Source organism: Moschus berezovskii, chromosome 13 (genome assembly GCF_049115385.1).
Source record: "Moschus berezovskii isolate FMDL1 chromosome 13, NW_MosBer_1.0, whole genome shotgun sequence".
NCBI classification, from domain to species: Eukaryota; Metazoa; Chordata; class Mammalia; order Artiodactyla; family Moschidae; genus Moschus; species Moschus berezovskii.
Window position 1 is genome coordinate 62,231,041 of NC_142472.1, and position 26,808 is coordinate 62,257,848.

Sequence of the window (26,808 nt, forward strand, 5' to 3'; positions counted from 1 at the left end):
GGTCAGGGCTGAGAAGGCGGATGGGCAGAAGGTCCAGGAACCAGGGGACTAAGAGAAGTCGGGGTGGGCACGTCCCAGGGAACGCAAGCGCTGGGTTCTGGGCACGCAGGGAGAAGGAGCTCCAAAATAAAAATAAAGAACGGAAGGAAAGGGAGTGTGAAATTCTGGGTCTAGGCTTGGGGAAGCGTGGTGCAAGGACACGTCAAAAAGCGGACAGCTCGGTGGAGAGGATGCCTGGGGGGCCGCGCTTCCAGGAGCGCAGTGAACCCAGGCCCGCGTCTGTCCCCAACCCCTCTCCTCACCAGAATCAGGGCCGCGGCGGCCAGCGCCGCGCCGAGCACCGCCAGCTGCAGCAAGAGCGGAGCCATCCTCCATGCCGGGCCGCCAGCCGCCCTATCCCGCGCCTACACACACGCGGAAGTGCGGCCGCGCAGCCCCGCCTCCTGCCCGCAGAGAGGCCACGCCAGCCGGGCGGCCGCCGCCCACAGCGCCGCCTCGCGGCCAGACCCGGTCACGCCCGGGGACCCGCGCTGCCCACAGCGCCACCGCGTGACGGGACGAAGACTATGTTGTGTGCGAGCGGCTCTGTTCAAACGCAGCAGGGCTGTCAGAATCAACAAGGAGAAATAAGCGGATGTCCGCTTAAATTGAATTTCAGAGAGCAGCGGATCGGTTTTTAACAGCATTATTAAAATATAACCCACACTCATAAAGTTCACCCATTTGAGAGCTTTTTGTTATATTAATTTTGAAAAACTGATAAAACAAAATTTCCCATTTTAACGAGTTTATGTGTCTACTACAGTGACACTGATTGCATTCACAGCTTCCTGCAACCATCCGTTCCGTTCTGTTCCGTCGCTCAGTCGTGTCCGACTCTTTGCGACCCCGTGGACTGTAGCCTACCAGGCTTCTCCGTCCATGGGATTCTCCAGGCAAGAATACCGGAGTGGGTTACCGTTTCCTTCTCCAGGGGATCTTCCCGACCCAGGGATCGGACCCAGGGATCGAACCCGGGTCTCCCCCATTTGAGGCAGACGCTTTAACCTCTGGGCCATCATCACTACTATTTCTAAAACTTTCCCAGTTCTCCCCCAGCTTCTGTAACAACTAACATGAACTATTTTGCGTGTACTCTGTTCACCTGACATTCAAATTGAATCGGATGCCCTGCGTTTTATCGGCAACCCTTTCTAGGAAGGAGGTGGAGTGGAGGTTTTGAGCCACGACACAGTCTACAACGAAAGTTGTTTCTTTGGAGCCCACTCTTGGCAGCTGCGTAATGTAACCTGATGTGGATAACAAGCGCATAGAATTTTTAAATTTTCGGTGCTCGAGCAGGAGGCTTTTACCTGGAAGAAGGCAAGTCCAGGGCTCAGCCTAAGGAGGAGGGGAAAAGGACGCTGAAACATTGGAATAATGCTCCACGCTCAACACTTGATTCTTTACTATAAGGTCGGTTTTCTCTGAAACTCTTGAATGGTGGGCTTCCCTGGTGGTTCAGCGATAAAGAATCCGCCTTCAATGCAGAAGACACAGGAGACAGGGTTTCACTGCTGGTTTGGGAAGATCCTTCCACTCCAGTATTCTTGCCTGGAGAATTCCAGGGACAGAAGAGGCTGGTGGGTTTTAGTCCAGCGGGTCGCGAAAAGTCTGAGTCTACAGAAGAGACTAAGCACGCTTGAACTATCGAACTGTTTCTAAACAAACACTCGTAACTTCCGTAAAAGCCGATTCGCTAAAAATCATCACGGTCAAGAAAACCTAAAGGGGCGTCCGGCGAGGGGTGGTGGGAGCGAAGCCATGCGGGAAACCACCCTCACCTTTCCTACCTCTACCCTGGCCCACACAACCCTGCCTCCTAGAATCAGGTGGCAGAATCAGCGCTGAAAGTGCTGAAGCGAAACAGCCGCGCGGGCCGGAGGGGCGGTGGTGCGCAGGCGCGGGCCGGAGGGGCGGTGGTGCGCAGGCGCGGGCGCGGGCGCAGGCGCAGAGCCGCGGCGGAAGATGGCGGCGGGGTTCAAGTGAGTGCGGGAGGCAGGCGGCCGCGAGTCTGTAGCCTAGCGGTCGGCGGCTACTCTGCGCTTGGGATTTTCTCATCGGGAGGCCACCCCACCTGGTTCCCATTTGTTTCCACGCAGAAGCAGACGTTGGGCGGGAGAACTGGAGGTGGTCGTGGTGAAAGGAAAGGGCGCATCTTCTGCCCAGTGAGGCGGGCGGCAGGAAGGACCGCGTTGAGCCGGTACCCGCCGCGAGCGCTAGGCTTCTGTGTATGGACTTCGCTGCCCAGGAGAGACACTTGTAACCTTGTAAAAAGCGTTGCGTCAAAACCTCAAGGCGCCCTCCTTTCCCTGCCCAGCAGTTTATGTGTAAAAGCATTCTGCCTCGTTAGAAAGGTTTTCCTTAAGCGTTTTTGGTCCTACTCTCTGGGGAAGGCTATAGCTTTTCGTTCTGAGTTGTTTTAAATGGATGAAATAAATAGGATTCCAAAGGAAACCAGTTATATTGAAACGATCATGTATTTGTATAAACTACGGGTTTTTGACACAGGGAAATATCTGTTTTGAAATTACCTTTCTTAGATAAGGCCTAGTGGGAAGTCTAAAGTAACTCCTGAAATTTCGAAGTAACGATACATCTTACAGTTACCTTAGGCAACTATAAAGTAAAAACGAAAACATTTAATCTGTGGTTGTTGAAGTCTCAGGTAGGGCTCATATTATAGTGGTTTATTGCTTATGATAGTAATCGAAGAATATGCTAAATTTAAGTCACGGGGTAGTGCAAATACGTAATTCCCCCCACCCCCATACTAACGAAGTATTCCTGCTTCAAAGTGTGAGTGATGCACACCTGGATTAATTCTCTTTTTAAAAAGACCTAGGGTTTTGGTCTCCATCCTTACACTTGTTTAAAGCAGAATTAAAGTCAGTCTTTGAGTGCGATTGTTATTGCAAAGGTAGCTGCTCCTGCTGCTGTCACTTCAGTCGTGTCCGACTCTGTGTGACCCCACAGACAGCAGCCCACCAGGCTCCCCCGTCCCTGGGATTCTCCAGGCAAGAACACTGGAGTGGGTTGCCATTCCCTTCTCCAATGTGTGAAAGTGAAAAGTGAAAGTGAAGTCGCTCAGTCACGTCTGATTCGTAGCAACCCCATGGACTGCAGCCTACCAGGCTCCTCCGTCCATGGGATTTTCCAGGCAAGAGTACTGGAGTGGCTTGCCATTGCCTTCTCCGGCAAAGGTAGCTACTTTTTATAATTAGCAACATGTGGCAACATAAACTAGAATTCATAACAGAAGCTTAGTTACAAATGTTGGAGATTTCTGCTCCATCACCCCACTATTAAGATTGTTGCGTTTCTGGATTTATATTGATTTATAATTTATCTCATATTTTTCACATGTCTTTCAGAACTGTGGAACCTCTGGAGTATTACAGGAGATTTCTGGTAAGTAAAGGTGATAACGTGATCCCTTTTGATAATGGTATCATATGCTTTTTTCATAAATACAAGTATTAATCATGTTATACACCTAATGTGCCAATTACATTTCAGTTTTTAAAAGACAATTGCAAAGTAATACAGATTAATTTATTTGAATTAATGAGGTTCAGTGTGTTTTCCCCGATCTGTGTAAGATATACATGTAACTGTAATCTACTTTCATATATTTACTTAGAAAGAGAATTGCCGTCCTGATGGAAGGGAACTTGGTGAATTCAGAACCACAACTGTCAACGTAGGTGAGAGTACTTTGAGTTCTAAAAGAGAATGTTGAAGTTGCTTCAGTTCTGAAAATAGAATTTTTTTTCTTAATAGCAAGTTTTTATTTGTAGAGTTTTTTTAACTCGCTCTCCTCTCACTAGTGGGCTTCCCAAATGTCTCAGTGCATAAAGAATCTACCTGCAATGAAGGAGACAATTTCGATCCTTGGGTGGGGAAGATCCCCAGGAGAAGGAAACAGCAACCCACTCCAGTATTCTTGCCTGAAAAATCCCATAGAGGAACCTGGCAGGCTACAGTCCATGGTGTCACAAAAGAGTCGCATACGACTGAGCAACTAAGCACATCCTTTCAGTTTTTATGTTCATATTAAATTTTAAAGTAACTCTGTTTTCCCCCCTTCCTTCACAAGTTGTAAGGTTTGGTTTCCTTCTGTATCTTACACTTATTAAATCTTCTGTTGCAAACATGGAATTTTCCAATTTTACCGATATGACATTCCCAAGTTTTAGGCTCTGAGCCATTTAAACAGTATTTCAGACAAATTCTACCATGTCTAAGGGATTACAATGAATTTTCTGTCAAGAGATTTTAATCTTTATAACAGCCTTTTGATTGAACGACAAATGATTCACTCAAAATCAAGAAAATGAATAATTCCTAAAACAATTCGGTTGACCCTTGAACAGTGTGGGGGTTAGGAGCACCGACCTTCACAGAGTTGAAAATCTGAGTATAATCTTACCATTATGGATTGGCATTCCATATCCAAGGTTCAGCATCCTTAGATTCAACCAACTGTGGATCATGTAGTACTGTGGAAGTATTTATTGAAAATAATCTTTGTATAAGTGGACTGGTATAGTTCAAGCCCATGTTGTTCAAGGGTCAACTGTAATTTTATAAAGACTCAAGCAAGGAGTAAATTTTCATGGACATCTTAGGTATTTAGAAATAAAAATCATACGTAAAAGAAGAAAACTTTTTCATTTTTTAAAAATACTTTTCAGGTTCGATTGGGACTGCAGATGGTTCTTCTTTAGTGAAGCTGGGAAATACTACAGTAATTTGTGGAATTAAAGCGGTAGGTTTAATATACTTATTACCAAGATTTGAGTTACTAAGTTAGCTTCATATACTTATTAGATTATGATATACATCTATAATTCTGTTCATCAGGCAATCAGGTGTTTTAGTATTTGTTTTCATTTCCCAAGTTTTCACCTTTGAGTTTTAGATAATAAAACTGAAGTTTAGTGACTTAATTATAATTTGTGAACATTTGGAAATGTGCTGAAATGAAACTTTAAAAAAAATCCTCACTGCCTTTATTTTTAAAGAATTTGGTTGTAATTTGAGAAATTTTAAGGTTTTTGGTGACATATTTTTATCCAGTGATGGCATTTAATCTGTGCAAATGTGTAGAAAATTGCTTAAAAGCTTGAGGGAGTAATAGCTACCATTTACTGAGTACTTGCTGTTTCTAGCACCTTACGTTGGGTGCTTTCAGAATTGCCCATTTTAGTCCTCTGAAGAGTCACTGGAAATTTTTCTCTCCAAATACTTCAGTATAAGCTGACTCCAAAGTCTCTGCTTTGACTACACTGAGCTCTGAGTTACTCAAAGTTGAGATTCTTCCTCAATAAAGGTGGGGACATTTCACAAGATTTGCCAGGTTAGGGGCTTAATATTGTCTCATTTGAGGTTGGGGTTTAAATTCAGATTCTTGGCTACTGAGTAAGGAGAAGAGAGGTGGGGCAGAACTTTTAAGAACCTCTGGTCATTTTGCTGAGGTGCACTAGGCAGCTTTGCGATACCGCCTTCTTGCCTTGCAGAGCTAGTGCGAGTGGTGCTGATGTCTCCAGAGCCCCTGACCCACCTTCCCAGGCACAGTGGATGCTCATGATGTTGCTAACTAGCTAATATGGTCTTTGGTAGAGCCTTCCTTGACTGATTGCTGTCTTCAGAGTTTTCTAGTAGCTTCTTTCATAGGAAACGTTTGTATGCTTCTAGGAATTTGGAGCACCACCAACAGATGCCCCTGATAAAGGATATGTTGGTAAGTTAAATAGTTTTGTAATTTTAATAAATACTTTATTATTATTATTATAGTTAAATCTTAGTGGGTGAATTGAAAATTATTCAGAAGCTTCAGACAGTCCTGAAAAGTTTAATGTATGTATGTTAGAAGATAGTGTAAATTAAGTTAAATAATCCTGTTAAATATTGAACTTGTTAAGATAGTATAACAAACAGCAAAGTATAGAATTTTGTAAACACCTTTGTCAGACTTGATCAGTTTTGTTTATACAGGTGTCATCAATCATCAACCTTTGACTCTTAGGCAAAGGGCTGTAATTGCAAACTTTTCTGTTTCCATAAACACTTCCTTTATACCACTATGATTTTCTTTTTCTTAAGTTGGACCATCTTTTCTTTATGGTGGGAACCAACATTTTAAAAATCCCGAACAGCTGGTATGATTAGTGAGGCTATATATTGTTACAGATTGGGGTACTTTAAAAGAAACCTAAAAACTTTTGTGAGTAATTTACGATTGAAGGAAGTCTTAAATAGATGCTTGGGGTGCTGTGTGGTGGTGTATTATTTTTGTGCAGAGAAAGTCAGAAAATATAAATTTTATCTAAGCCTAAGATTTTCACAAAAAATGGAAAAGAATGTGATGTGTTCTATAATGCTTTCCACTTGCCTTTGCAGTGGATAACGCCTTTAAAACTAAACCAGAGGTGAAATTTGGTTCACAGCTGCAGTGTTTCTTTCAGTTCCTAACGTGGATCTATCCCCTCTGTGTTCCTGGAGATTTCGGTCTGGACCTCCTGGAGAAGAGGCCCAAGTGGCCAGCCAGTTCATTGCAGATGTCATTGAAAAGTAAGATTATCATGATAAAGTTTGACTGTCATTCATTTTAGAGTTTTTGAACTTTTGTTTACTGTGCTCTTTGTCTTTAAATCAAGTTCACAGATAATTCAGAAAGAAGATTTATGCATCTCTTCAGGAAAGGTAAGAGGGAGTAAAGCTGTGTTTTTATTAATTCTGAAGTGTTTTTTGGGGTGAGGAAAATTAAAAAAACACAGTAGCCGTAAATACAGATATCTTGTTTCTAGATGGAATTAAAAAAATCACTCTTACTCTGTAACTATAGTTCACAAAAAAAAAAACCCAGTAAATTTTGATTACTTCATTGCCTGGCTAGAAACTATCTTTTAAGCTGATGTAATCTTTTTTCGGCTAATAATGCAGTCACTTAAAAATTTTTTCCAGCATAGTTAATATCTGATCAGCTAACGTGTTTAAGGTGAATCCACATTATAAATTTCAAGTCCGTTTGAAAACTTTTAACTACATTGACAAGTACCTAGATGCTTTTCATGTTTGATTATATTGATTTATTAAGCAGTGTAAGACCTAAAAATTTCATGTATTAAGGTTTCTGTGGTAAAATACATTTTGAGTCTCATCTGGGATATTCAGAAGCAATTTCCTCATCGCTAACTTAGCAGTAAGAATGGAAATTCCTCCTACATCTGTAGCTCCCTTGAGGGGAGACGGAGATGTTCACTTGTCAGCTTTTGGTAGTTAGAAGCCAAGCTTTTAACAAACTTGCTCACTTTTTTACTTTATAAAGGTGAATTTTTTAAAAGTTTTTGCCTCAGAAGTTGAATGTTTAACCAAGGATGTGGTGTGTGAGTAGAAACAAACACATTAGACCCATCAGAAAGCTTTAATTTCTCTGTCAACTCTGTTTTAGCTTGCTTGGGTTTTGTACTGTGATCTCATTTGCCTCAACCATGATGGAAACATTTTGGATGCTTGTACCTTTGCTTTGTTAGCAGCTTTAAAAAATGGTAAGCAACTTTAATAAAAGGGAATATTCCTACTTATAGGCCAGTGTTCCGTTTTGGTAAAATTTTCTAAAGGTTTTTGTGAGCATTCACCTATCCATGTTTCTCAACTAAGGAAAAACAATGTTTGTATCCACCATATTTGCTTTAATTGTTCTTTTAAGTAATACTTCTGCTACTGTATAGCATATGGAACTCTGCTCAGTGTTAATGTGGAAGCCTGGCTGGGAAGGGGGATTTGGGGGAGAATGGATACATGTATATGTATGGCCGAGTCCCTTCCCTGTTCACCTGAAACTGCCAACATTGTTTGTTAATTGGCTATGTGTGCGTGAGTGCTAAATCTCTTTAGCCATGTCCGACTCTGTGCAGCCCTTTGGACTGCAGCCCACCAGGCTGCTCTGGGATTCTCCAGGCAAGAATACTGGAGAGGGTTGCTGTGCCCTCCTGTACCCTGATACAAAATAAAGTTTAAAACAAAAAAATACTTCTGGACAAGTTTAAACAGAGGGAAAAGTGCATTAACCAAGCATAGAATGCCATTCAGCTAGAGTGAGAAACTGACTTTACATATTTGCTTTTTGTAGTACAGTTGCCTGAAGTTACTATAAATGAAGAAACTGCTTTAGCAGAAGTTAATTTAAAGAAGAAAAGTTACTTGAATATTAGAGCTCATCCAGTTGCAACTTCCTTTGCTGTGTTTGATGAGTAAGTTAATCAAAAGGCTGTGTATTTAACTGAAGGGCAAAGATTCTTACAAGTAGAATTTTCAGCTTGCTACTAGCTTTTCTGGTTTCTACCAATTCTGTCTAGCTCCCACCTAAGCTAAAATGCAGGTAGTAAGTTCAATTTAATTTTCTAAAATAAAATGTGTATCATGGGTTGATAATGTATACCTTTTTATTTTTAAAACAGCACTCTGCTTATAGTTGATCCTACTGAAGAGGAGGAACATCTGGCAACTGGAACCTTAACAGTTGTAATGGATGAGGAAGGCAGGCTCTGTTGTCTTCACAAACCAGGCACGCACTTTCCTTCCATCTCAGTACTAAACATGTAGATGCAAACGTAGAGTGAGCTTCTTTACATTAGAGAGGGCCAAATGGAATGTGGGATGTTTTTTTATCTAATGTAAATTTACTTAAGATGCCTTGCATCTTATATGTCAGTGGTTCTTAAACTTCAGGAGGTCTTGTTAACATATAACCTACAAATCTTGAGACCATATCATCACTGGTTTATATTATTCAAATTTTTTATAACTTGACATGATGTAGGTCATGTAAGAATAAGTGTTGGCACAATTTTTCAGGTGGAAGTGGACTGACTGGAGCTAAACTTCAAGACTGTATGAGCCGAGCGGTTACAAGACACAAAGAAGTAAAAAAACTGATGGATGAAGTATTTAAGAGTATGAAACCCAAATGAGCAGCCACATTTTCAAAACAGATTTGTAAAAACTGTATTTGTTACACTGGGCACAAACCTTTTATACTAAATAAATACCAAACTACATTCTTTTGAAAGATGTTTCTAGTATTTCTCAGGACACTTCTGTATTATGTACAGTGAAACCATTTTTAAAAAACAATGACTTAGGCAAACCAACCCTAATGGTCTGTTAAACCATTTCCCTGTTTTTATTTAAAAATTATTTGTTTTTATTTAAAAATCAAACTTTTGTATAAAGTTTGTATATCTAGCAATGTAAAATACTGACACATTTTAAAAAACAAAAATGAAGTAGAAACTCCGAATCCTTTTGATTCAATGGTCTTATGTTTTTAAAAAGAAAGGAAAACTATTCAAGACTCAGAATTTTGGAGTGGTTGGCGTGCCTCTCTTCATTTTACTTTTTGACTGGCTGCCTGTATGCCGATGACGATGTAGCTGAGCTGTTTGTGCTGCTGCTGCTGCCATAGCCATTTGATGCTGCAAGAATCGTAACTGCTGCAAACAGAGGGAAAAAAATCTAGTTAGGTTAAATGTAGGTAGGTATGGAAAGATGATTTTCCTGAGAGTGATGAGAACAACAAAACTGAAAGGGAGAGAGCACCAAGATAACAAAAAGGGACTAAACCACATCGAGACGATGCACAGTCAGACAGCACCAGTGGCACAGAAGCCTGCTGAGGGCTTTAAAGACAGGGCTTTTTAAACTTTAGAAGAAGCTCTGTTACTTTGCCTGGCCAGTCTATATTGCAGTAACTCAGCAACTTCAGTTACCATTGTGTTGTATGATAGTTTATAGCAGTATAAAACCACCCTGCAAATTAAAGATAGTCAAGTATACTATTCTGACTTCCTAAGAATGGAATAACACTTCTAAAACAGGTAGGACAATTTACAAATAGGAACACTGGTATACTTGCCTTTTTCTGCAGTACATTATTAAGAAGTTAACCATTGGCACTTACAACTGACTATTTCAGAATATAAAGCAATCGAAATGTATGTTAATGTGCCACCAGCACTTCATGAAAGATTTTAAATTAGGCAGAGAGTATGACTTAAATGTACAAAATATATGCAGTGCTCCAAGTTGACTCACTAAAGTTGTCAGACGTTTAAATAAATTTGCTAAATTATTTACCAATTACTGTATAGTCTCAAAAGACAGTAACATAAAACTGAAGTAAGGTATTTTGAAGTACTTTTGGAGCAAAGTATCTTTAAAAATGTAAGCAGAGTGAAGTTGCTGGATTACTTGGATCTGTTGCTGCTGCTGTTGAAAGGCAGAGGAGAGCTGGAGTCTCTGCTGAGGAAGGCTTTGCTCAGGTCTGTTCTCGGCAGAGCCAAGCTGAGACAACACTACAGAGAGGAGAAGGGGAAAGCAGGCCAGTCAGGAAGTGAAGGCTACCAGGGTTAGAAAAGGACAACACAGAAAGTGAAACAGGAAAGTACCAGTATGATTAACCTGAATCAAGTCACAGACGCTTCAGAATAAATTTAGTACAGTATCCTGTCAGTTGAGGGGAACCACTGCCTGTAGGACTTCCTGGACATGAAGAGGGGAGAGCATGTGGCCAGAGCACTGTGCCCTCTCTCTTCCTGCGTCTCAGTGCCATTTCCCTGAAAAGGCTTTCTAGCAAAATGCTGACTATGCTATGTTTAAAATACAACCAGTCAAGTAGGAAATGGAGTGGGAGAAACCCAAACTACCGTAAGGACAAAACTGGTAGACAAATGCCAAAAGACGATATGATGACTATTCAGACCACATTATTAGCAACAAAGGTGGTGAACCTTTTAGAGCTGAGTGGGATCAGGGGTTAAGTTCAACTCTGTACAGATGAGGAAACTGCAGGCCTCAATGGTCTGAGGGACTGGCTACAAGGTAATTTAATGGCAAGTCTGGAGCTCCATTAAAACTATACTACTGTTATTTTAGGAAATTTATAGTTTGTAGGGTAAAGGTTTATTAATAATAAATTTCCATTTGGAAATTCACTAGCTCTAAATGAGAACCTTATGTAGATATTCCAGACACTGGAAACTGTACTGAATTCATAGTAAGCCCAGTGATAATTCAAAATATTCACAAGTTCACTCATTAGTCTTGACACACTATCTCAGTTTCTGCAGACATGTGACTGACTTGTATTAATATGAACTTTTAACTGCTGTCTTAAATTGATGAAATAATCTTCACTAAAGATAAATCTTTGGTTCACCATTTATTACGAGAAGTGGTGAGCAGTCATTTAGTATATCTTTTTTTTTTTTTTAACAATTGTCTTAAAGAAGCTTTGCTACTTGACTATTATTCATGCACTATAAGCTATTACAATGAGACAAAAAACTGCAATCTAGAAAAGTGCAGTCTCGATAAACTAGAGTCAACTGCTTGGAAGCATCCTACCGTAACTGTACAAAATTTAGCATGAGGTAAACAACCCCTATTACTATATGCGGGTCAAAGCACTTTTATCAAAATGAGGAAAACATCTCAGTATCTCAATCAACAGTCCACACACGTTAAATATAACTGAAAATTTTCCTTGTTTTTGCTTGCAATGGTGAGATCCCAAGAGATACTTTTAATAAATTCAGCATTAGTTATGAAGATACCAACCAGCTGCCTGTGAATGCATAAAACTTCCTACTCCAGCAAGGTTAATAACTGCAGCATGCTGAGCAGATAAGCCTTGTTCTTGACTGGTCAAACTTTGTTCAGAACCCTGAATTAAAAAAAGAAAAAATCACATGTACAAAAAGAAAAAACAATTTTGGGTTGGTGGGAAGGATTGGTATTTTTTCCTGTATTAAAAATCAACATTAGACTAGGTCTTATAAAAAGAGTAACAAGGAAAAGCCTTCAAAAGTATTTAGAATTAGCAAGAATAAACTATTTCAAAAGCAAGAAACCTAATTTTCAGAATTGATTCTGGATTAGTTTATTTGATGCTATATTAATAATTACTAAGAAGTCTAGAAAGCTTCATCAGAACTTTGAGGTATAGCTGATTTGCAATACTGTGTAGTTTCAGGTGTACAGCAAAGTAACTCCTTAGTGGCTGCATCAATTGACATTCCCACCAAGAGTGCACAAAGGCTCCCTTTCCTCCACACCCTCTCCAGCATTTATTATTTGTAGACTTTTTTGATGATGAACATTCTGACCGATGTAAAGTGATACTTAATTGTGATTTTGATTGGCATTTCTCTAATCATTAGCAATGCTGACAGCATCTTTTCATGTGCCTGTTGGTCATCTATACATCTTCGTTGTAGATACGTCTATTTAGGTTTGCCCATTTTTTGATAGGGCTGCTTGTTTTTTTTTGATATTGCTTCTATAAAGGTTCATCAAAACATTTTTTAAAAAGCTTAAAACATTCTTTGCAACACAATACTACAATTTCTAGTGAGCACATTAGATCAAGAGAAGGAAACAGATTATAAAGGAAAAAAACCCATTCTTATTTGCAAATAGCAGGACTATTACAGGAAAAAAAAAATCCCTAAGGAATCTACAAAAAAAACCAGAATAAGTGAGGTCAGTAAGATCACAGAACACAAGATCAACACCAATTTTGCATACTAGTGATGAACATGTAGAAAATGAAAAATAGTACCGTTAACAATTTACCCCCCAAATGGAAAAAGGACAAAAACAAAACTTAGGTGTAAGTCTGTAATACACATATAGGACTTGCATGCTGAAAACTAGCTGATTTTAGCCTATAGACATACCATGTTCATGGACTAGAAAACTCACATAAATATGGTAAACCTTTCCCAAGATGGCCTATAGGTTCAAACTCAATTCCTTTTAAAAATCCCAGCAAGGTTTTTTTTTGTAGATATAGACAAGGTGATTCTAAAATTTACAAGGAAAAGCAAAGGATCTAGAATAGCTAAACAATTTTGAAAAGAACACGAGAGGATTTTCCCTTTGATTTTAAGATTTACTATGACCTCTGACAAAGGTGCAAAAGTAATTCAACTGAGAAGGATGGCTTTAATAACAAATGGCGCTGGAGCAAATGGCCAACAGTTACCCCCCATAAATGAACCTGGACCAACGTCTCACACCTTGTACAAAATTAACTGAAAATGGATCATAGATTAAAAATGGAAAGTATAAAAAATTCTTTTGGGCAGAGAAGCCAGAGAGGAGTTCTTAACACTTCACACCTAAAGCAAAATTCATTAAAAAAAAAAACTCCGACTTCCATCAAAAGTGGAAGCAACCCAAATCAGTCTTAGAAAGGAACTTCTGACACACACTACAACATGGATGAACCTTTTGGATATTATGCTAAATGAAATAGGTCAGTCATAAACAGACAAATACTGTAAAATGCCACCTTTATGAGGTGCCTGGAGTAGTCAAACCCATAGAAACAAAAAGCAGGCTAGGAGGAGAGGGAAATAAGGAATTCCTTAATGGGTATACAGTTTTAGTTTTGCAAGATGAGAGAGTTCTGGAGATTAGTTACACAATAGTAAGAATATATCTAACACTACCAAAGTGCACACTTAGAAATGGGTAGGATGGTGAATTTTGTATGTATTTTACCACAATTTTGTAAAGAAAAGTACAAATCAAGAATTTTTTATCAAGCTAAGTAATCCTTCATGTGTTAATAAACCAGTTTTTTTTTTTGCTTTTTTTGACTTAAAGTTCTCTTTTATTAAAGGGCTTTTTATTTTGTAAAGGGGTACAGCCAATGAACAATGCTGTGATAGTTTCAAGTGAACAGCAAAGGGATTCAGCCACACATATACATGTGTCCAAAAAGTAGTTTTAAGTATGCCCTTCTTGAAAAATCTAATAGAGGATGAGTATTATCCAACCAAGACTTGACTGGGCAATCTTTGGCAGAAGGACTGATGGTGAACATTTCATATATTTAATAGTGAGCTAACCCGACCTGCCTCTTGAGAAACCTGTATGCAGGTCAGGAAGAAAGAGTTAGAACTGGACATGGAACCACAGACCAGTTCCAAATAGGAAAAGGAGTACATCAAGGCTGTATATTGTCCCTCTGCTTATTTAACTTATATGCAGAGTTCAGTTCAGTTCAGTTGCTCAGTCGTGTCAGACTCTTTGCAACCCCATGAATCACAGCATGCCAGACTTCCCTGTCCATCACCAATTCCTGGAGTTCACTCAAACTCAGGTCCATCGAGTCGGTGATGCCATCCAACCGTCTCATTCTCTGTCATCCCCTTCTCCTCCTGCCCCCAATCTCTCCCAGCATCAGAGTCTTTTCCAGTGAGTCAACTTTTTGCATGAAGTGGCCAAAGTATTGGAGTTTCAGCATCAGTCCTTCCAATAAACACCCAGGACTGATATCCTTTAGAATGGACTGGTTGGATCTCCTTGCAGTCCAAGGGACTCACAAGAGTCTTCTCCAACACTACAGTTCAAAAGCATCAATTCTTTGGCGATCAGCTTTCTTCACAGTCCAACTTTCATATCCATACATGACCACTGGAAAAACCATAGCCTTGACTAGATGGACCTTGGTTGGCAAAGTAATGTCTCTGCTTTTTAATACGCTATCTAGGTTGCTCATCGGAGAAGGCAATGGCACCCCACTCCAGTACTCTTGCCTGGAAAATCCCATGGGCAGAGGAGCCTGGTAGGCTGCAGTCCATGGGGTTGCTACAAGTTGGACACGACTGAGCGACTTCACTTTCACTTTTATGCATTGGAGAAGGAAATGGCAACCCACTCCAGTGTTCTTGCCTGGAGAATCCCAGGGACGGCGGAGTCTGGTGGGCTGCCGTCTATGGGGTTGCATAGAGTCGGACATGACTGAAATGACTTAGCAGCAGCAGCAGCAGCAGGTTGCTCATAATTTTCCTTCCAAGGAGTAAGCGTCTTTTAATTTCATGGCTGCAATCAGCATCCGCAGTGAGAAACACTGGGCTGGATGAAGCACAAGCTGGAATCAAGACTGCTAGGAGAAATATCAATAACCTCAGATATGCAGATGACACCACCCTCATGGCAGAAAGTGAAGAAGAACTAAAGAGCCTCTTGATGAGGAGAGTGAAAAAGTTGGCTCAAGGCTCAACATTCAGAAAACTAAGATCATGGCTTCCAGTCCCATCACTTCATGGCAAATAGATGGGCAAACAGTGGAAACAGTGGCTGACTTTATTTTTCTGGGCTCCAAAATCACTGTGGATGGTGATTGCATCCATGAAATTAAAAGACGCTTACTCCTTGGAAAGAAAGTTATGACCAACCGAGACAGCATATTAAAAAGAGACATTACTTTGCCAACAAAGGTCTGTCTAGTCAAGGCTATGGTTTTTCCAGTAGTCATGTATGGATGTGAGTTGGACTATAAAGAAAGCTGCATGTCGAAGAATTGATGCTTTTGAACTGTAGTGTTGGAGAAGACTCTTATGAGTCCCTTGGACTGCAAGGAGATCCAACCAGTCCATCCTCAAGGAGATCGGTCCTGGGTGTTCATTGGAGGGACTGATGTTGATGCTGAAACTCCAATACTTTGGCCACCTGATGCAGAGAGCTGACTCACTGGAAAAGACCCTGATGCTGGCAAAGATTGAGGGCAGGAGGAGAAGGGGATGACAGAGGATGAGATGGTTGGATGGCATCACCGCCACAATGGACATGGGTTTGGGTGGACTCCAGGAGTTGGTGATGGACAGGGAGGCCTGGTAAGCTGCAGTTCATGGGGTCGCAAAGAGTTGGACACGACTAGTGACTGAACTAAACTGAAAGGAAATGTTGGAGGTGGGACTCAGGAATCAGTATTTTTTAGCTTCCCAGATTATTCCAAAGTACAGCAAATGTTCAGAAAACCCTGATCATTTTAAAAGTAAAGTTCCTTTTACTACTTTACTGCATTTCTTATTCAATTTCTCTTTGGCAGTATACAGAGTATTTGTTTTTGTCTATTTTCTGTTTTAAGCTTCACAATAATACTATAAACAGAAAGATGATGATGGGGTAGAAAATACATGGCCTATAGAGGCAGAAAGACTTGGACCTGAATCCCTGCTCTGCCACTCTCTGTATGGTTGTGAGCAAGTTGCTTACTTGAATCTATGTCAGACTATGCAAGATGGAAGTGACATCATCTGTTCAGTATGGCTCTTGTGAGAATCAGAAATAGGCCTTGATAACTGATAGCTACTACTGTTAATAAAGAAAGGACAGCATATGAAAAGTTTGTTCAAACAGTCTAAAAACACTTGAAATAGGCCTGGAATATACCAAAAACAAATTTAATTCTACAATACAAAGCATATCATATGGAAAGCAGAAAGGACATACCTGCTCCCCAGGCTGTTGAGGACTAGAAGTTGTGGGTTGCTGGGGCTGCTGTGGTGTAAACTGGGAGAGCTGCTGCTGCTGCTGTTGCTGCAGAGTGTTAAAAATGAGCGATCCACCTGGAAGCTATTAAGAATTTGAGCAAGAAATAATTAGGCAATTTCAGATTATTTAAATTTCCTTATTCTACAGATGTTTCTGGGGCATTCCCTATGTGTCAGGTAGTCTTCCAGGGATGAAGAAAACAAAGTCAACAAAATTGAAAACAAAACAAACTCCCTGCTCTTTTTTTTTTTTTTTAAAATAGGGACAATCTCTTTAAACACAATTTTCAAGTGCTATTAACTCTGGTTCTCAAATACGTTAGTAATCTCAAACATAAATCTTTCTGCTTCAAGTTAATACTTAGCTGTCTAAACAAACACACTGCTTTTGCTTAACTCTGTTTATACATCAACACAAAACAGCACTAAATGGATTTGCAAGTATTAAAAAAAGCTAGTGATAATGAGGGATATAAGTTAAAAAAGCTCATTTCCCTAAATTTGGTCTAGTTTTGCCCAAACCCAGAGGTGCATAGGTTTTTATATAACATAGCCAGGAAGTCCAAAGCTGAAAAGAAAATGCATTAGACGTCCATATTTAGTTTGGAGACATTACAAGCTCTGTCATTATGAATCTAAATTAATAAAAAAATTTTTTTACAAGCAGCATCCAGAAAATTCTACATTAAACACTAAAACTATGCATTCCAATTGCATCAGAAAACAAATGTTTTTCCATTTTATTCTGTAGGGGTTTAAGTTAGAAGCACTTTGAAGTTTTGGGGCAAAGTCCCAAGCAAATACCAAGTGAGAAACTCTTAGATCTGTACAGTCAAAAAAGAGGTGTCTAGGGTCAAAAGCTCTATTGTTAGGTAAATCTGGACAAAGCATAGGTCAAGTGTTTCCTTCTCAATTACTTAGATAATAAAAAAGTAGCAGAATATAATTTGTAAGGTGGTTTTTGCCCTTATTATCAGTGCTATTAAGGAATGCCACTACTCTTAACACTGAGCTTGATCCCTACAGAAATTCCTACAGCAAAATGCAGGAAAGCGGGCTAAACAAGCTAACCCAATGTGTCCATATTATAATTAGATTATTCTGCAATGAGTCTGTAAATACTGACACTGTCTGCATACTGTATAGGAAGTAAGTTTTTAGTTCTAAATGTATTTCCTGATTTATTATTTCTGAATATCAGGTTGGATGGATGTGATTATTATTTTCCAATAATCCCTAGCTCTGCTATTCTGTGTCTCCAAATCTTTATTTTCATGTCTACCTTTTCTAACAATTCTCTGTAGACAATCTCATCCATTTCCAACCTACTAGGCTTAACAGTGAACGCGACCCTTAAAGGACCAAGCATAGCCCAGAATACTCTAAGTTCACAACATGTACTAAATTTTCTACCTACCTTTTTTCTTTATGTTAATACTGAGAAAACGTATAAGAAAAGTCTCATCACTCGACACAAACTGTAACCTAATGGACATTTACTGGATGACTATTTAATAGTGATTGAACAGTCACCTGCCCGGCACTGTGCTATTAAGTCATATTCTCCTCAGGAAAAGAACACACACACCTAATCTAAAAAGCTTCTATTCATGTATAAAATCTATTGGAAGCAAACAGCAATACTGTATATACATAAAATGTCTGTTACAGAACAATTAATTTCTAAGTATATTTGCTGCTACTACTGTAGGCAAGTTATTCTTCTTGGCAGCTGTGAACTCTCCCCTCTGGAACTAGTTCTTAATTTGGCAGGGCTGTCAGAGCCAATGGAAGTGTGGTACATGGGTACCAATTTTTTCCCACTTATCCACTTAATCATACTTTTAGATGATTCTCAACAACCTCAGAACTTCAAATGCTAAAAGGTGCAAACATACATGGTTATAAAACAAAAAGCACTATAAAAAACTTAAAAAAACAAACTATCAAAAGCAGTGTTTCAGGTTTACCTGGAGTAGATTTAAGGGCCTGAGACTTGAAGTATTTTTTAAACCAAATGGAACACCTATTAAATAAAACTCATGGTTAAACAGGAAATTAAAACTTTATTATACTTGGAGGTACTTTATACTTTAGCATATAAAAATATAACATTTTAAGTACTCTCTGCACAGATGTGCTTATTTTCTATACTTTAAAATTTTCTTAAAACCAGCCCCCCAATTTCATCACTATTTGTTGATAACGAGATCTTATTCAAAGATGTGAAGCACCAGATGTACCTTATATTCTGTATTTCAGAAACTGAGACTTCTTTATAACTACTTTAACTACTGGCTAGAAAAGTAATCTAGCAGCATGCAGACACCATAGGTATGATAAAACTATCACTACTGTGCAAATACATTTCACATATTGCTATCTACTTATATTTCTCAGTGCTAAACAGTATGTGATAACAATCCTGTCTCTGAGAACCAGTGTGCTTTGTGCTATTTCTTAAAGTGCAAATGGTAATATTAATAATGCTGAAGAACACCGAATTTTGTGTTTAAGGATCAGGCTGAAAGTCAGGAAAAAACGCTTTGTTAATTCTGAAATTATTCCCTCAAATTTGTGACACAACACAGAGCAAATCCTAAAGCAGGCGTTGGCAAACTTTTCCAGGAGGCTTTGTGGGCCACAGAGACTCTGTCCCTTATTGTTCCTCATATCTTTTTTTAAGAAAACAAACCTTAAAAATGTAAAACTATTCTTAGCTTGAACTGTGTGTTACAGTTTGCTGATGGCAGTCTTCAAGTATGTATATATCTCCTCACTAAATATACCAATTTGAACTCTAGTTTAAAAGATAACTAGTCCTCTAAGCAGGTAATTGTATTTAAAAAAGATAAAGAGTAGATAATGCACAAAAGACAGTATGAAAGCCTTGTCTGAAAAATGGAAAAAGCGTAATCAGATAAAAATGTGACAATACGGATAGCCCGTCCAGGAATTCTCATTTAAAAAAAAAACAAAAAAAAGAGATAATTCCCCTTAAGGTTGGATGACATCTGGGTAATGCTTTCTAGCTTACGAAAGGCACTTCCACATCACTTCATTCATTTTCTTGTAAGTAGCAACTTAAGTTAGCTACTTTTACTCCGGTTTTAGAACAGATGAAACTGAGGCTGAAGGGGAACAATTAAGTGACTTCTTCCGGGCCCTACAGTAAGAATTTGTAGCTACCAGTAATTAAAAGAATTACATGTAAATATATTATCCCAAATTCAACACTGATTCCATTTTCCAGGGCTCCTACCACTAAAGCTAACTTATACACAGTAAAATAAGAATAAACTAGAATCAGAAAATCACAGCAATATATTAAACATATTTAAATTATATTCTTTGGGTTCTCTTTCTCCTACTCATAGAAAGTTTCTCCTAACTCACAGTAAGTTTTTCTTACTATGCTGAGTTTGTTTTTCTGTTAATCTTTTTTTTTCTGAATAAGAAATGAGACTGTTCTACGATACATTCTCGTAAAGAACTTTAAAAGTAGCAGAAGTTGTTAAAACATTTTCCCAGTACATGTAATTACATTACTACAACTACCACAATAAACTACTACTAATGATGGGGACAGCAGTTATTTTTGAATGTTTATCATGTCTCAGGCATAAACACCTCATTTGTATTTATTCAGTTAATCTTCACAACTGTGAGGTAAAGTATTATTATTATCCTTATTTTATTTATGAGGCAAATGAGGCCCAAAGGTAACTTTGCTATGATTATGCAGTTATGGTAAGTTGCAAAAGAAGGATTCAATCCGGGCAGTCCAGCTTCAGAACTGAGGCTTTTAAATGTCATGCTATGTTGCTTTTCTTGCTTACATATGTTTTCAAAATGTTTCTTTTACCTGGAGCAGGACTACACTGGTAACCATCAAAGTTACTTTTATAATAATGTTTGGAAGTCAAGATAAAATCTGCAGAGACTTACAGGCTTACCAAGTTTCTTCAGAGAATTTGATAGCCAGATGGTTTTTAATTCAAATATCAGAATTTTAAAAGCTTTTGAAAGGAAATATTTTCAACATAATATTTCATTAAAAAAGGATGTTAAATGTTTATCACTTAATGACACTTAAATGACATTTTAACATAAGCATGGAGTGTAACTTTGTTACAGATTATTATTTCCAATATTCTGACCTGCTTGAGAGGCTGTCTGCATTGCACCTGGCAATGCATTTGGTAGCAGACCTCCTGAGGGTAGAAGGCCACTCAGGTTTATTCCTGCAGGAGTTATGGCACCAGTGTTACAGCCCAGCATAGGGTTTGAACCACTCATCAAAGCTTGAGCTCCACTGCAGGAGAGTAAGACAAGGCATTAGGCTAGTGCTGTAAAAGAAAAATCAGCTACATAAATCCTTGGATAAAAAAACAAACTGCTTCACAAACACAGATATTTCTGTCTTAAATATTAACAGCGAGGTTGGCAAAAATGAAGTACTATGTATCTACCAAGGTTTAAAATATCATCTGGTAATGTATTCATCAATAGATTAAAAGATGGTAACACAGGATAAACAGGAAAAATCTAAGCTGCTGTCAACATGCCACCTTGATGCCTATAATGGATGTATTACTACCTAAAATTCAAACATACTTGTTGAGATAAATTCTAGTCACGCAGAAACCATTTTTTTCCAGTTTCAACAATATACAATTTGTTTTTAATTTCACAAGTAATTTCTTTAGATGGGTGAGATTATCTTAAAAAAAAAAAAAAAATCAGGGCTTCGATGCAAACTTACCAAACAGAGCCCACTACGTTGATGAAGTTAAGTCCAGCAGAGTTTGCCATGACCTGGGTGGCTGTGGTTCCTGTAGTTATAGATGTTACCATGGTGGAAAGAGGAATGGTCGTTACAGGCATTGCCTGGCTCAGAGACTTTTGCTGCTGAGCAAACTGAGTTAACAAAGTGGGCTGAGGGGTGAAGCCTGAATCTTGGGGAGTAGGGGTAGCTGAAGGGGTAATAGGAGTTGAGCTCTGAGCATCAGGAGGGTGTGGGGTCGATGAAGGGGTTGGTGTAGGAGTAGATGGCTTAGGAGTTCCAGATCCTGCTCATTGAGAAAAATAAAAATTGCTAGTTTGTTATAAATGGCCAGTCCTTTTTCAAATAAGGTTAATGGAATCTTATTTAGCACTGACAGTCTGTTCCAGTTTTTTTTTTTTTAAAGCAGTTAACTGCAAGTGTTAATTTCTACACATGATACATGAGTGTTGCTACACTCAATTACAATTAAGGATGCAGTATATCACCTACAAATGCCATCAGAGATGCTATTACACTAACAGTAAAAATATACATTCGTATTCTATCACAAAACCCATTTAAAAGTTAGTTTCCTACCATGCTATCTTTGGCCTAAAAACTTTAAAAGGAATTCAAATTAATTTTTGTTATTTACGATTTCTCTAATTTAGGACATCACTTAGAAATATTGCTTATTTTCTGTTAACGGTCTGAGATAAAACTCTGAACATATTTAATAAATTACATACAGTTAACCATCGTTATTTGGCACCTAAATATACATATTTAATTCCTAACACATCAAGTTTACCCTGACAAACAAATTTTACAAAACACAGTAATAAAGCAAGTATTTGATAGATAATACTGCATCTTTAACAGTAACTGTGTACTTCGGTTTAAATGTAGAATGTATAGAAAATCTGTTGTGAATGAAGTATGCACAGTTTATCAACTTTAAAAAAAAAAAATAAAAAATAAAAAAACAAAAACCAGAAAAATAAAACCAAAAGCTCTTGAGGTGTTTTCTTTTTTAGCTTTCATGTCCTGCAGAAAGAAAGGAAAGAAATGTGAATGTCCAGAAGCTGTCACTCAACCCTTACTTAAAGTAACAACTGTGTTCAGTAGATTAACATAATAATCCATACCCACAACATAAGAAGTGTGAATAAGACTTTCAGGAAATTTATAAATTTTTTCTTTGTGCAAAACAAGAAGGCAGAAAAATTACACCTTTTGAGCTATCAAGATGAAGATGTTTACATCTAATGCAAAGACCACCCTGTCACTGTGCAGTGTACTAAAACTTTCAGCACATATTAGTCATTTATTAAAAAATCTAAAAAACTGGAATGCTTTTTTTACTTGCAAGTTGGTACCTAAATATCTCAGATATTTGTTAATTTGAAGAAATTCAAACTAATGCTAAAATTCTTGAGCAATTCTTGATGTTTAAAAAAAGTATTCAGTAGTAAAAATTACATTTTATTATCTTCAGAATGCTTTATGATCATCCCACATTTTAGTAACTGACAGCAATTAATGAGAGTGTACGGGTATTATTAAAAAACTAGCTTTCAGTTTACTTCTTACATTTACGAAGATAGGATTGCAGCAACAACTCATATGACTTTTTTTTTCGTATCAGCTGCATAGTTTACATAAAATGTAAAATGTCCTAAGTTACACTGGTATAAAAACCAATTTGGAATCTTACTGCTACATTTAGCTATCAGATTATTTTTTTCAGGAGATGTGTAGGTTGCAAGTCTATAAGAAAGGTATACACAAGCTGCATACATAAATACAGAAAAACAATACAATTACAATAAACACACAATACATACAGTCAACAAGAGATCTGCCTGAAGCTTCTTAAAACTTGTACATTTGGGGTAGACAGTACATTCAGATTTCACTATTTCACTGGAAGAACTATCTTAAGAAACACTAATGCAAAAGCTTATGAAGAGTTAATGAAGAATTTAAGTTACAACTTACTTTGTGATGAACTGGCAGGAGACAGGGCAGCTGGAGAAAGCATGCTAACTTGATTAAGATCCACGGATGACTTCCGAGAAAGACTTGGTGGCTTAGAAGCAGGAGGAGGAGTTGGAGATTTAAGAAAGCTGCTGGCCTGTTGTGGTGTAAAATAGTTACCTAGGGAAAAAAATATAGAAGTTATTTGCTAGGTTTACAATGTAAGATTCCATGAATTCTGCTATTTATTAGATTTACAATTAAAACTTCTGAGCAAATCAAAATATGAGTAAATGGATTATGATCATCTGTTTCTTACTCTAGATTATAGAAAATTAAGGACTGCAATACCTGAGGAACTATTTCCTGAGGTTGAGGGAAGTTTGATGGGTGGAGGTCGATGTTTCACTCCCTTCCCCAGTACTGAAGACTGAACTGACACGGTCTCAGGCTGCTGAGAAACAATGACATTAGGCATACTCGTTAAAATGAAGTCAAATCAGAAATTCACAAATTCACAACACTGTAACTTCTGGATGAAAACACAGTTTAAAAAAATTAGGCATTACACATATTTCAAAAGACTGCAACTTCACAAAGGGAAAAATATTTCTGAGTAAAAAGGTGAAGAAAGAGTCTGAAGGAGAAGAGCAGAGTAAGATGACAGCAAAGCTTCACCCTTAAATCTTCCCCAGAAAAATGACAGCTGTGGAAGCCAGGCAGGTGATCAATATACATAGATGTTCATTACACTTTTTGTTTGATGCCTCTGTGTACGTTTGAAAATTTCCATTATATCAAGTTAAACAATGAAAAGAAAATTAAAGTTAAAAGTAAATACAAAACTAAACAATGGACATGAGTTTGAGCACATTCCAGGAGATGGTAAAGGACCGGGAAGCCTGGTGTGCTGCAGTCCATGGACAGTCCATTAGACATGACTTAGCAACTGGATGGCAACAATCCCTCAAAAACTAGTCCTTAATATTTCTCAGATTCCTTGAGAACAATCAGGCAGGAAAAAGTAACAGCACAAAAAAGTTAACCAAACACACTTCTGTTTCTTTCCCTGGAGAAAGCTGACTCAAGCTGGCTGAGCCACTGGAGCTATGCGACATCTTCACTGGACATTTGGCTTCATTCTGGACCAATTCCTGGTACTGACTGACTACCCTGAAATATTAGGGGGAAAACAAGTAATGATTAGCTAACTCTATTTTAAACATAAATTTATTACATAGGAAATGAATAACTTAATGAAAAAAGTTCTATGAAAAATAACACAAAAATTAAAATTTAGACAATTTATCTTTGATAAAAGCAGCCTTTTAATATTTTCAGTAACAAGCTAAAGCTGAAAACATTTTGCTAATTAACAATTTAAAGATCCTTTCAGTATCTTGTCTCTAATATAAAATCACAGGGATTATTCCACCAATAAGCAGCCGAAAGAATTAACCATTGACTCTGACTTATATTCTGATTAAAGTACTACCGAAAACTCATTTTCCTTAGCTACTATAGATATATCTAAGTTTTATTTTTAAAAAACTGTATTTTAAACATTATCCTTTTAATTGTTACTTTCTTACTTCTATTTAAAAATCCTAGGAGTACCTAAGATATAATGAAAAGCAAAGCTTGACTCCTATCGGAGTATTCTCTATCCTATAAGAGTAAAGTTTATCATATCCATCCAATCAAAAATAAAGATGCAAATACTTTTACCTCTCAGCATCAGTCTTTGATCCAATAACGAACCTAAATTGTTTTTTAAGAAAAGAGAAAAGTATTAAATAGACTTGTTTTAAGGAGCCCTGAGATTACTTTTGAAGTCTTTCAGTAATTTTAAATATAGAATTAAAATCTATCAAGATATCATGAAAAAAATATTGAAAACACAGTAAAAAATATTAAATGATGACCAAGTCTTGCATGCATTACGAAATAATTCTGTGAATAAATTGGCTGATTTAATTTAAGGGAGATTTATTTGGGGCTGAAAGTTGCCAAGTGCTACACAGCCTTACAAGTGTCTGTCCTACAGCAAAATTTACTGAACTACCTTGTGTGAAGGCCTGTGGCCTTCCTCTTGCTTTAAACTTTTGATTTTGGAAGTCATTATTAATGTTTACATAGCAGGACCTTAGAGTACATTTTGACAAAGAAGATTTTATCGCCAATTCAAATAAAGTCTTTACCAACTCTTTTAAAAGGATTTGACATTTATATGATTTCTTAACAGATTAAAATAGTGAGTTTGTTTATTTTTTAATTACCAATTTGAATGATCATCTGTGGAGAAGCTGAAATATAAAATGTAAAAAAAAAAAAGAAGAAAAAACTTGTTAATGCAGCTCAAACTTTAACTTCATAGCTATTAAATCAAATAATTTATGAATATGTGAGAATGACTGGAAGGTAATAAGCCACGGAGCATTTCTGCAGCAATGTCCTGAAGTAAAAGGCAAAAAATTCAATTCTCTAATTGTCAAACAAATATAATCAGTTGGCTTTCTGAACCAAATTTTTTTTAAATGAGAGATCACATGTCATTCCACTGTGTTTCAGAAAAGTTAACTATTTAAAGTGATCAACATGTGTTTCTAAAGGGAAGACTTAAAAAAAATATGGCTAATCAAAATATCTGGTCTTTCTACTAAATATAAATAGAATAGTAGCTGAGGATCCCCTGACTGCTACTGTTTTCTCCTAGTGACTTTTACTTAGGTATTGGTGAGGTTATTCTTTAAAATCCATCTTTCTGCGATAATTTCAACTCGTATTTTGTTATCATTTAACACAGAGCTGGCTCTTGCTTTTTTTCTGCTCAGGTTCTCTTTTTCCTTCTTTTCAAAACAGCATCAACTTGACTAAAAGAAGAGAGCTAATAATAAAACATTAAAACAAAATACTGGGTACCTTGTAGTAAACATATGCAATCCATAAATTTGGGAAGTTCAACTACACTTGGCCCTCTATATCTGTGGATTCTGTATTCTCAGATTCAACCACCATGCAGTGAAAATATTGGCGGGTGGGGAATATTCCAGAAAGTTCCGAAAAGTAAAACTTGAAGTTGCTATGGGCTGGCAACTCTTTATACACCATTTAAGTTGTATTTACTACTTATTTACATGGCATTTACATTGTATTAGGTATTGTAACCTAGAGTATATGGGAGGATGTGCGTAAATTGCAAATATGTACTATTTTGATGTAAGAGACATAACCATCTGCAGATTTTGGTACCCAAGGGGTCATGGGACCGGTGTCCTGCAGATAATGAGGAACAACTTGATACATATTGCTTTCTACCGTTTTTAGCCACACCGTATAGCATGCAGGATCCAGGTTCCATCACCAGGGATCAAATCTCTGGCCCTGCAGTGGTAGTGTGGAGTCCTATCCACTGGACTGCAGGGAAGTCCCATGTAAATATATTTCTAGAGCCAGTAACTACATGAAGCACTGAGTCTGTGTCCTTACAGGCAGTGCTGAAATATCAAGCATTTAAACTGCTTTTACATTTACAGTAACCTTGCTTCCCATTTAAACGAATTATTGCCAGAAGCACTTGATGCTCACAGAGGTTAAAGTCATAAGTGAGAGTGAAAGTGTTAAGTCTGACACTTTGCAACCCCATGGACTGTAGCCCACCAAGCT

At 37.9% G+C, this 26,808-nt stretch overlaps 3 protein-coding genes across 15 annotated transcripts in view; 1 reads left to right on the forward strand and 2 right to left on the reverse strand.

The window, feature by feature from the left end:
- The window catches only part of ALG5 (ALG5 dolichyl-phosphate beta-glucosyltransferase), a 32,975-nt gene extending 31,296 nt beyond the window's left edge, over positions 1-1,679 (reverse strand). The window contains exon 1 of one of the 2 annotated variants that reach the window (XM_055426235.2): positions 1,353-1,679. In XM_055426235.2, the coding sequence (XP_055282210.1) occupies positions 1,353-1,412 (60 nt within the window). In that variant the 5' untranslated portion in view covers positions 1,413-1,679. Of the gene's footprint in view, positions 1-302; positions 459-1,352 lie in introns of those variants that run through there. The other variant, XM_055426234.1, reaches the window with a different exon arrangement.
- A 284-nt stretch (positions 1,680-1,963) lies between these two features.
- EXOSC8 (exosome component 8) lies at positions 1,964-9,115 on the forward strand. The gene is made up of 11 exons (XM_055426233.2): positions 1,964-2,024; positions 3,414-3,450; positions 3,683-3,746; positions 4,737-4,810; positions 5,740-5,785; positions 6,510-6,615; positions 6,702-6,747; positions 7,496-7,592; positions 8,177-8,297; positions 8,505-8,611; positions 8,902-9,115. The coding sequence occupies exons 1-11, from the start codon at positions 2,008-2,010 to the stop codon at positions 9,015-9,017; spliced, it is 831 nt and encodes a 276-aa protein (XP_055282208.1). The 5' UTR covers positions 1,964-2,007; the 3' UTR covers positions 9,018-9,115.
- The window catches only part of SUPT20H (SPT20 homolog, SAGA complex component), a 36,298-nt gene continuing 18,526 nt past the window's right edge, over positions 9,037-26,808 (reverse strand). For 4 of the 12 annotated variants that reach the window (XM_055426221.2, XM_055426223.2, XM_055426220.2 and 1 more), the window contains exons 15-26: positions 25,422-25,448; positions 24,871-24,903; positions 24,198-24,315; positions 23,494-23,596; positions 23,164-23,322; positions 21,160-21,466; positions 20,555-20,709; positions 18,365-18,420; positions 16,354-16,476; positions 11,665-11,770; positions 10,297-10,400; positions 9,037-9,539 (exon numbers count right to left, since the gene is read on the reverse strand). In XM_055426221.2, the coding sequence (XP_055282196.1) occupies positions 9,402-9,539; positions 10,297-10,400; positions 11,665-11,770; positions 16,354-16,476; positions 18,365-18,420; positions 20,555-20,709; positions 21,160-21,466; positions 23,164-23,322; positions 23,494-23,596; positions 24,198-24,315; positions 24,871-24,903; positions 25,422-25,448 (1,429 nt within the window). In that variant the 3' untranslated portion in view covers positions 9,037-9,401. The remainder of the gene's footprint in view (positions 9,540-10,296; positions 10,401-11,664; positions 11,771-16,353; positions 16,477-18,364; positions 18,421-20,554; positions 20,710-21,159; positions 21,467-23,163; positions 23,323-23,493; positions 23,597-24,197; positions 24,316-24,870; positions 24,904-25,421; positions 25,449-26,808) is intronic. The other 8 variants (XM_055426229.2, XM_055426228.2, XM_055426232.2 and 5 more) reach the window with 5 other exon arrangements.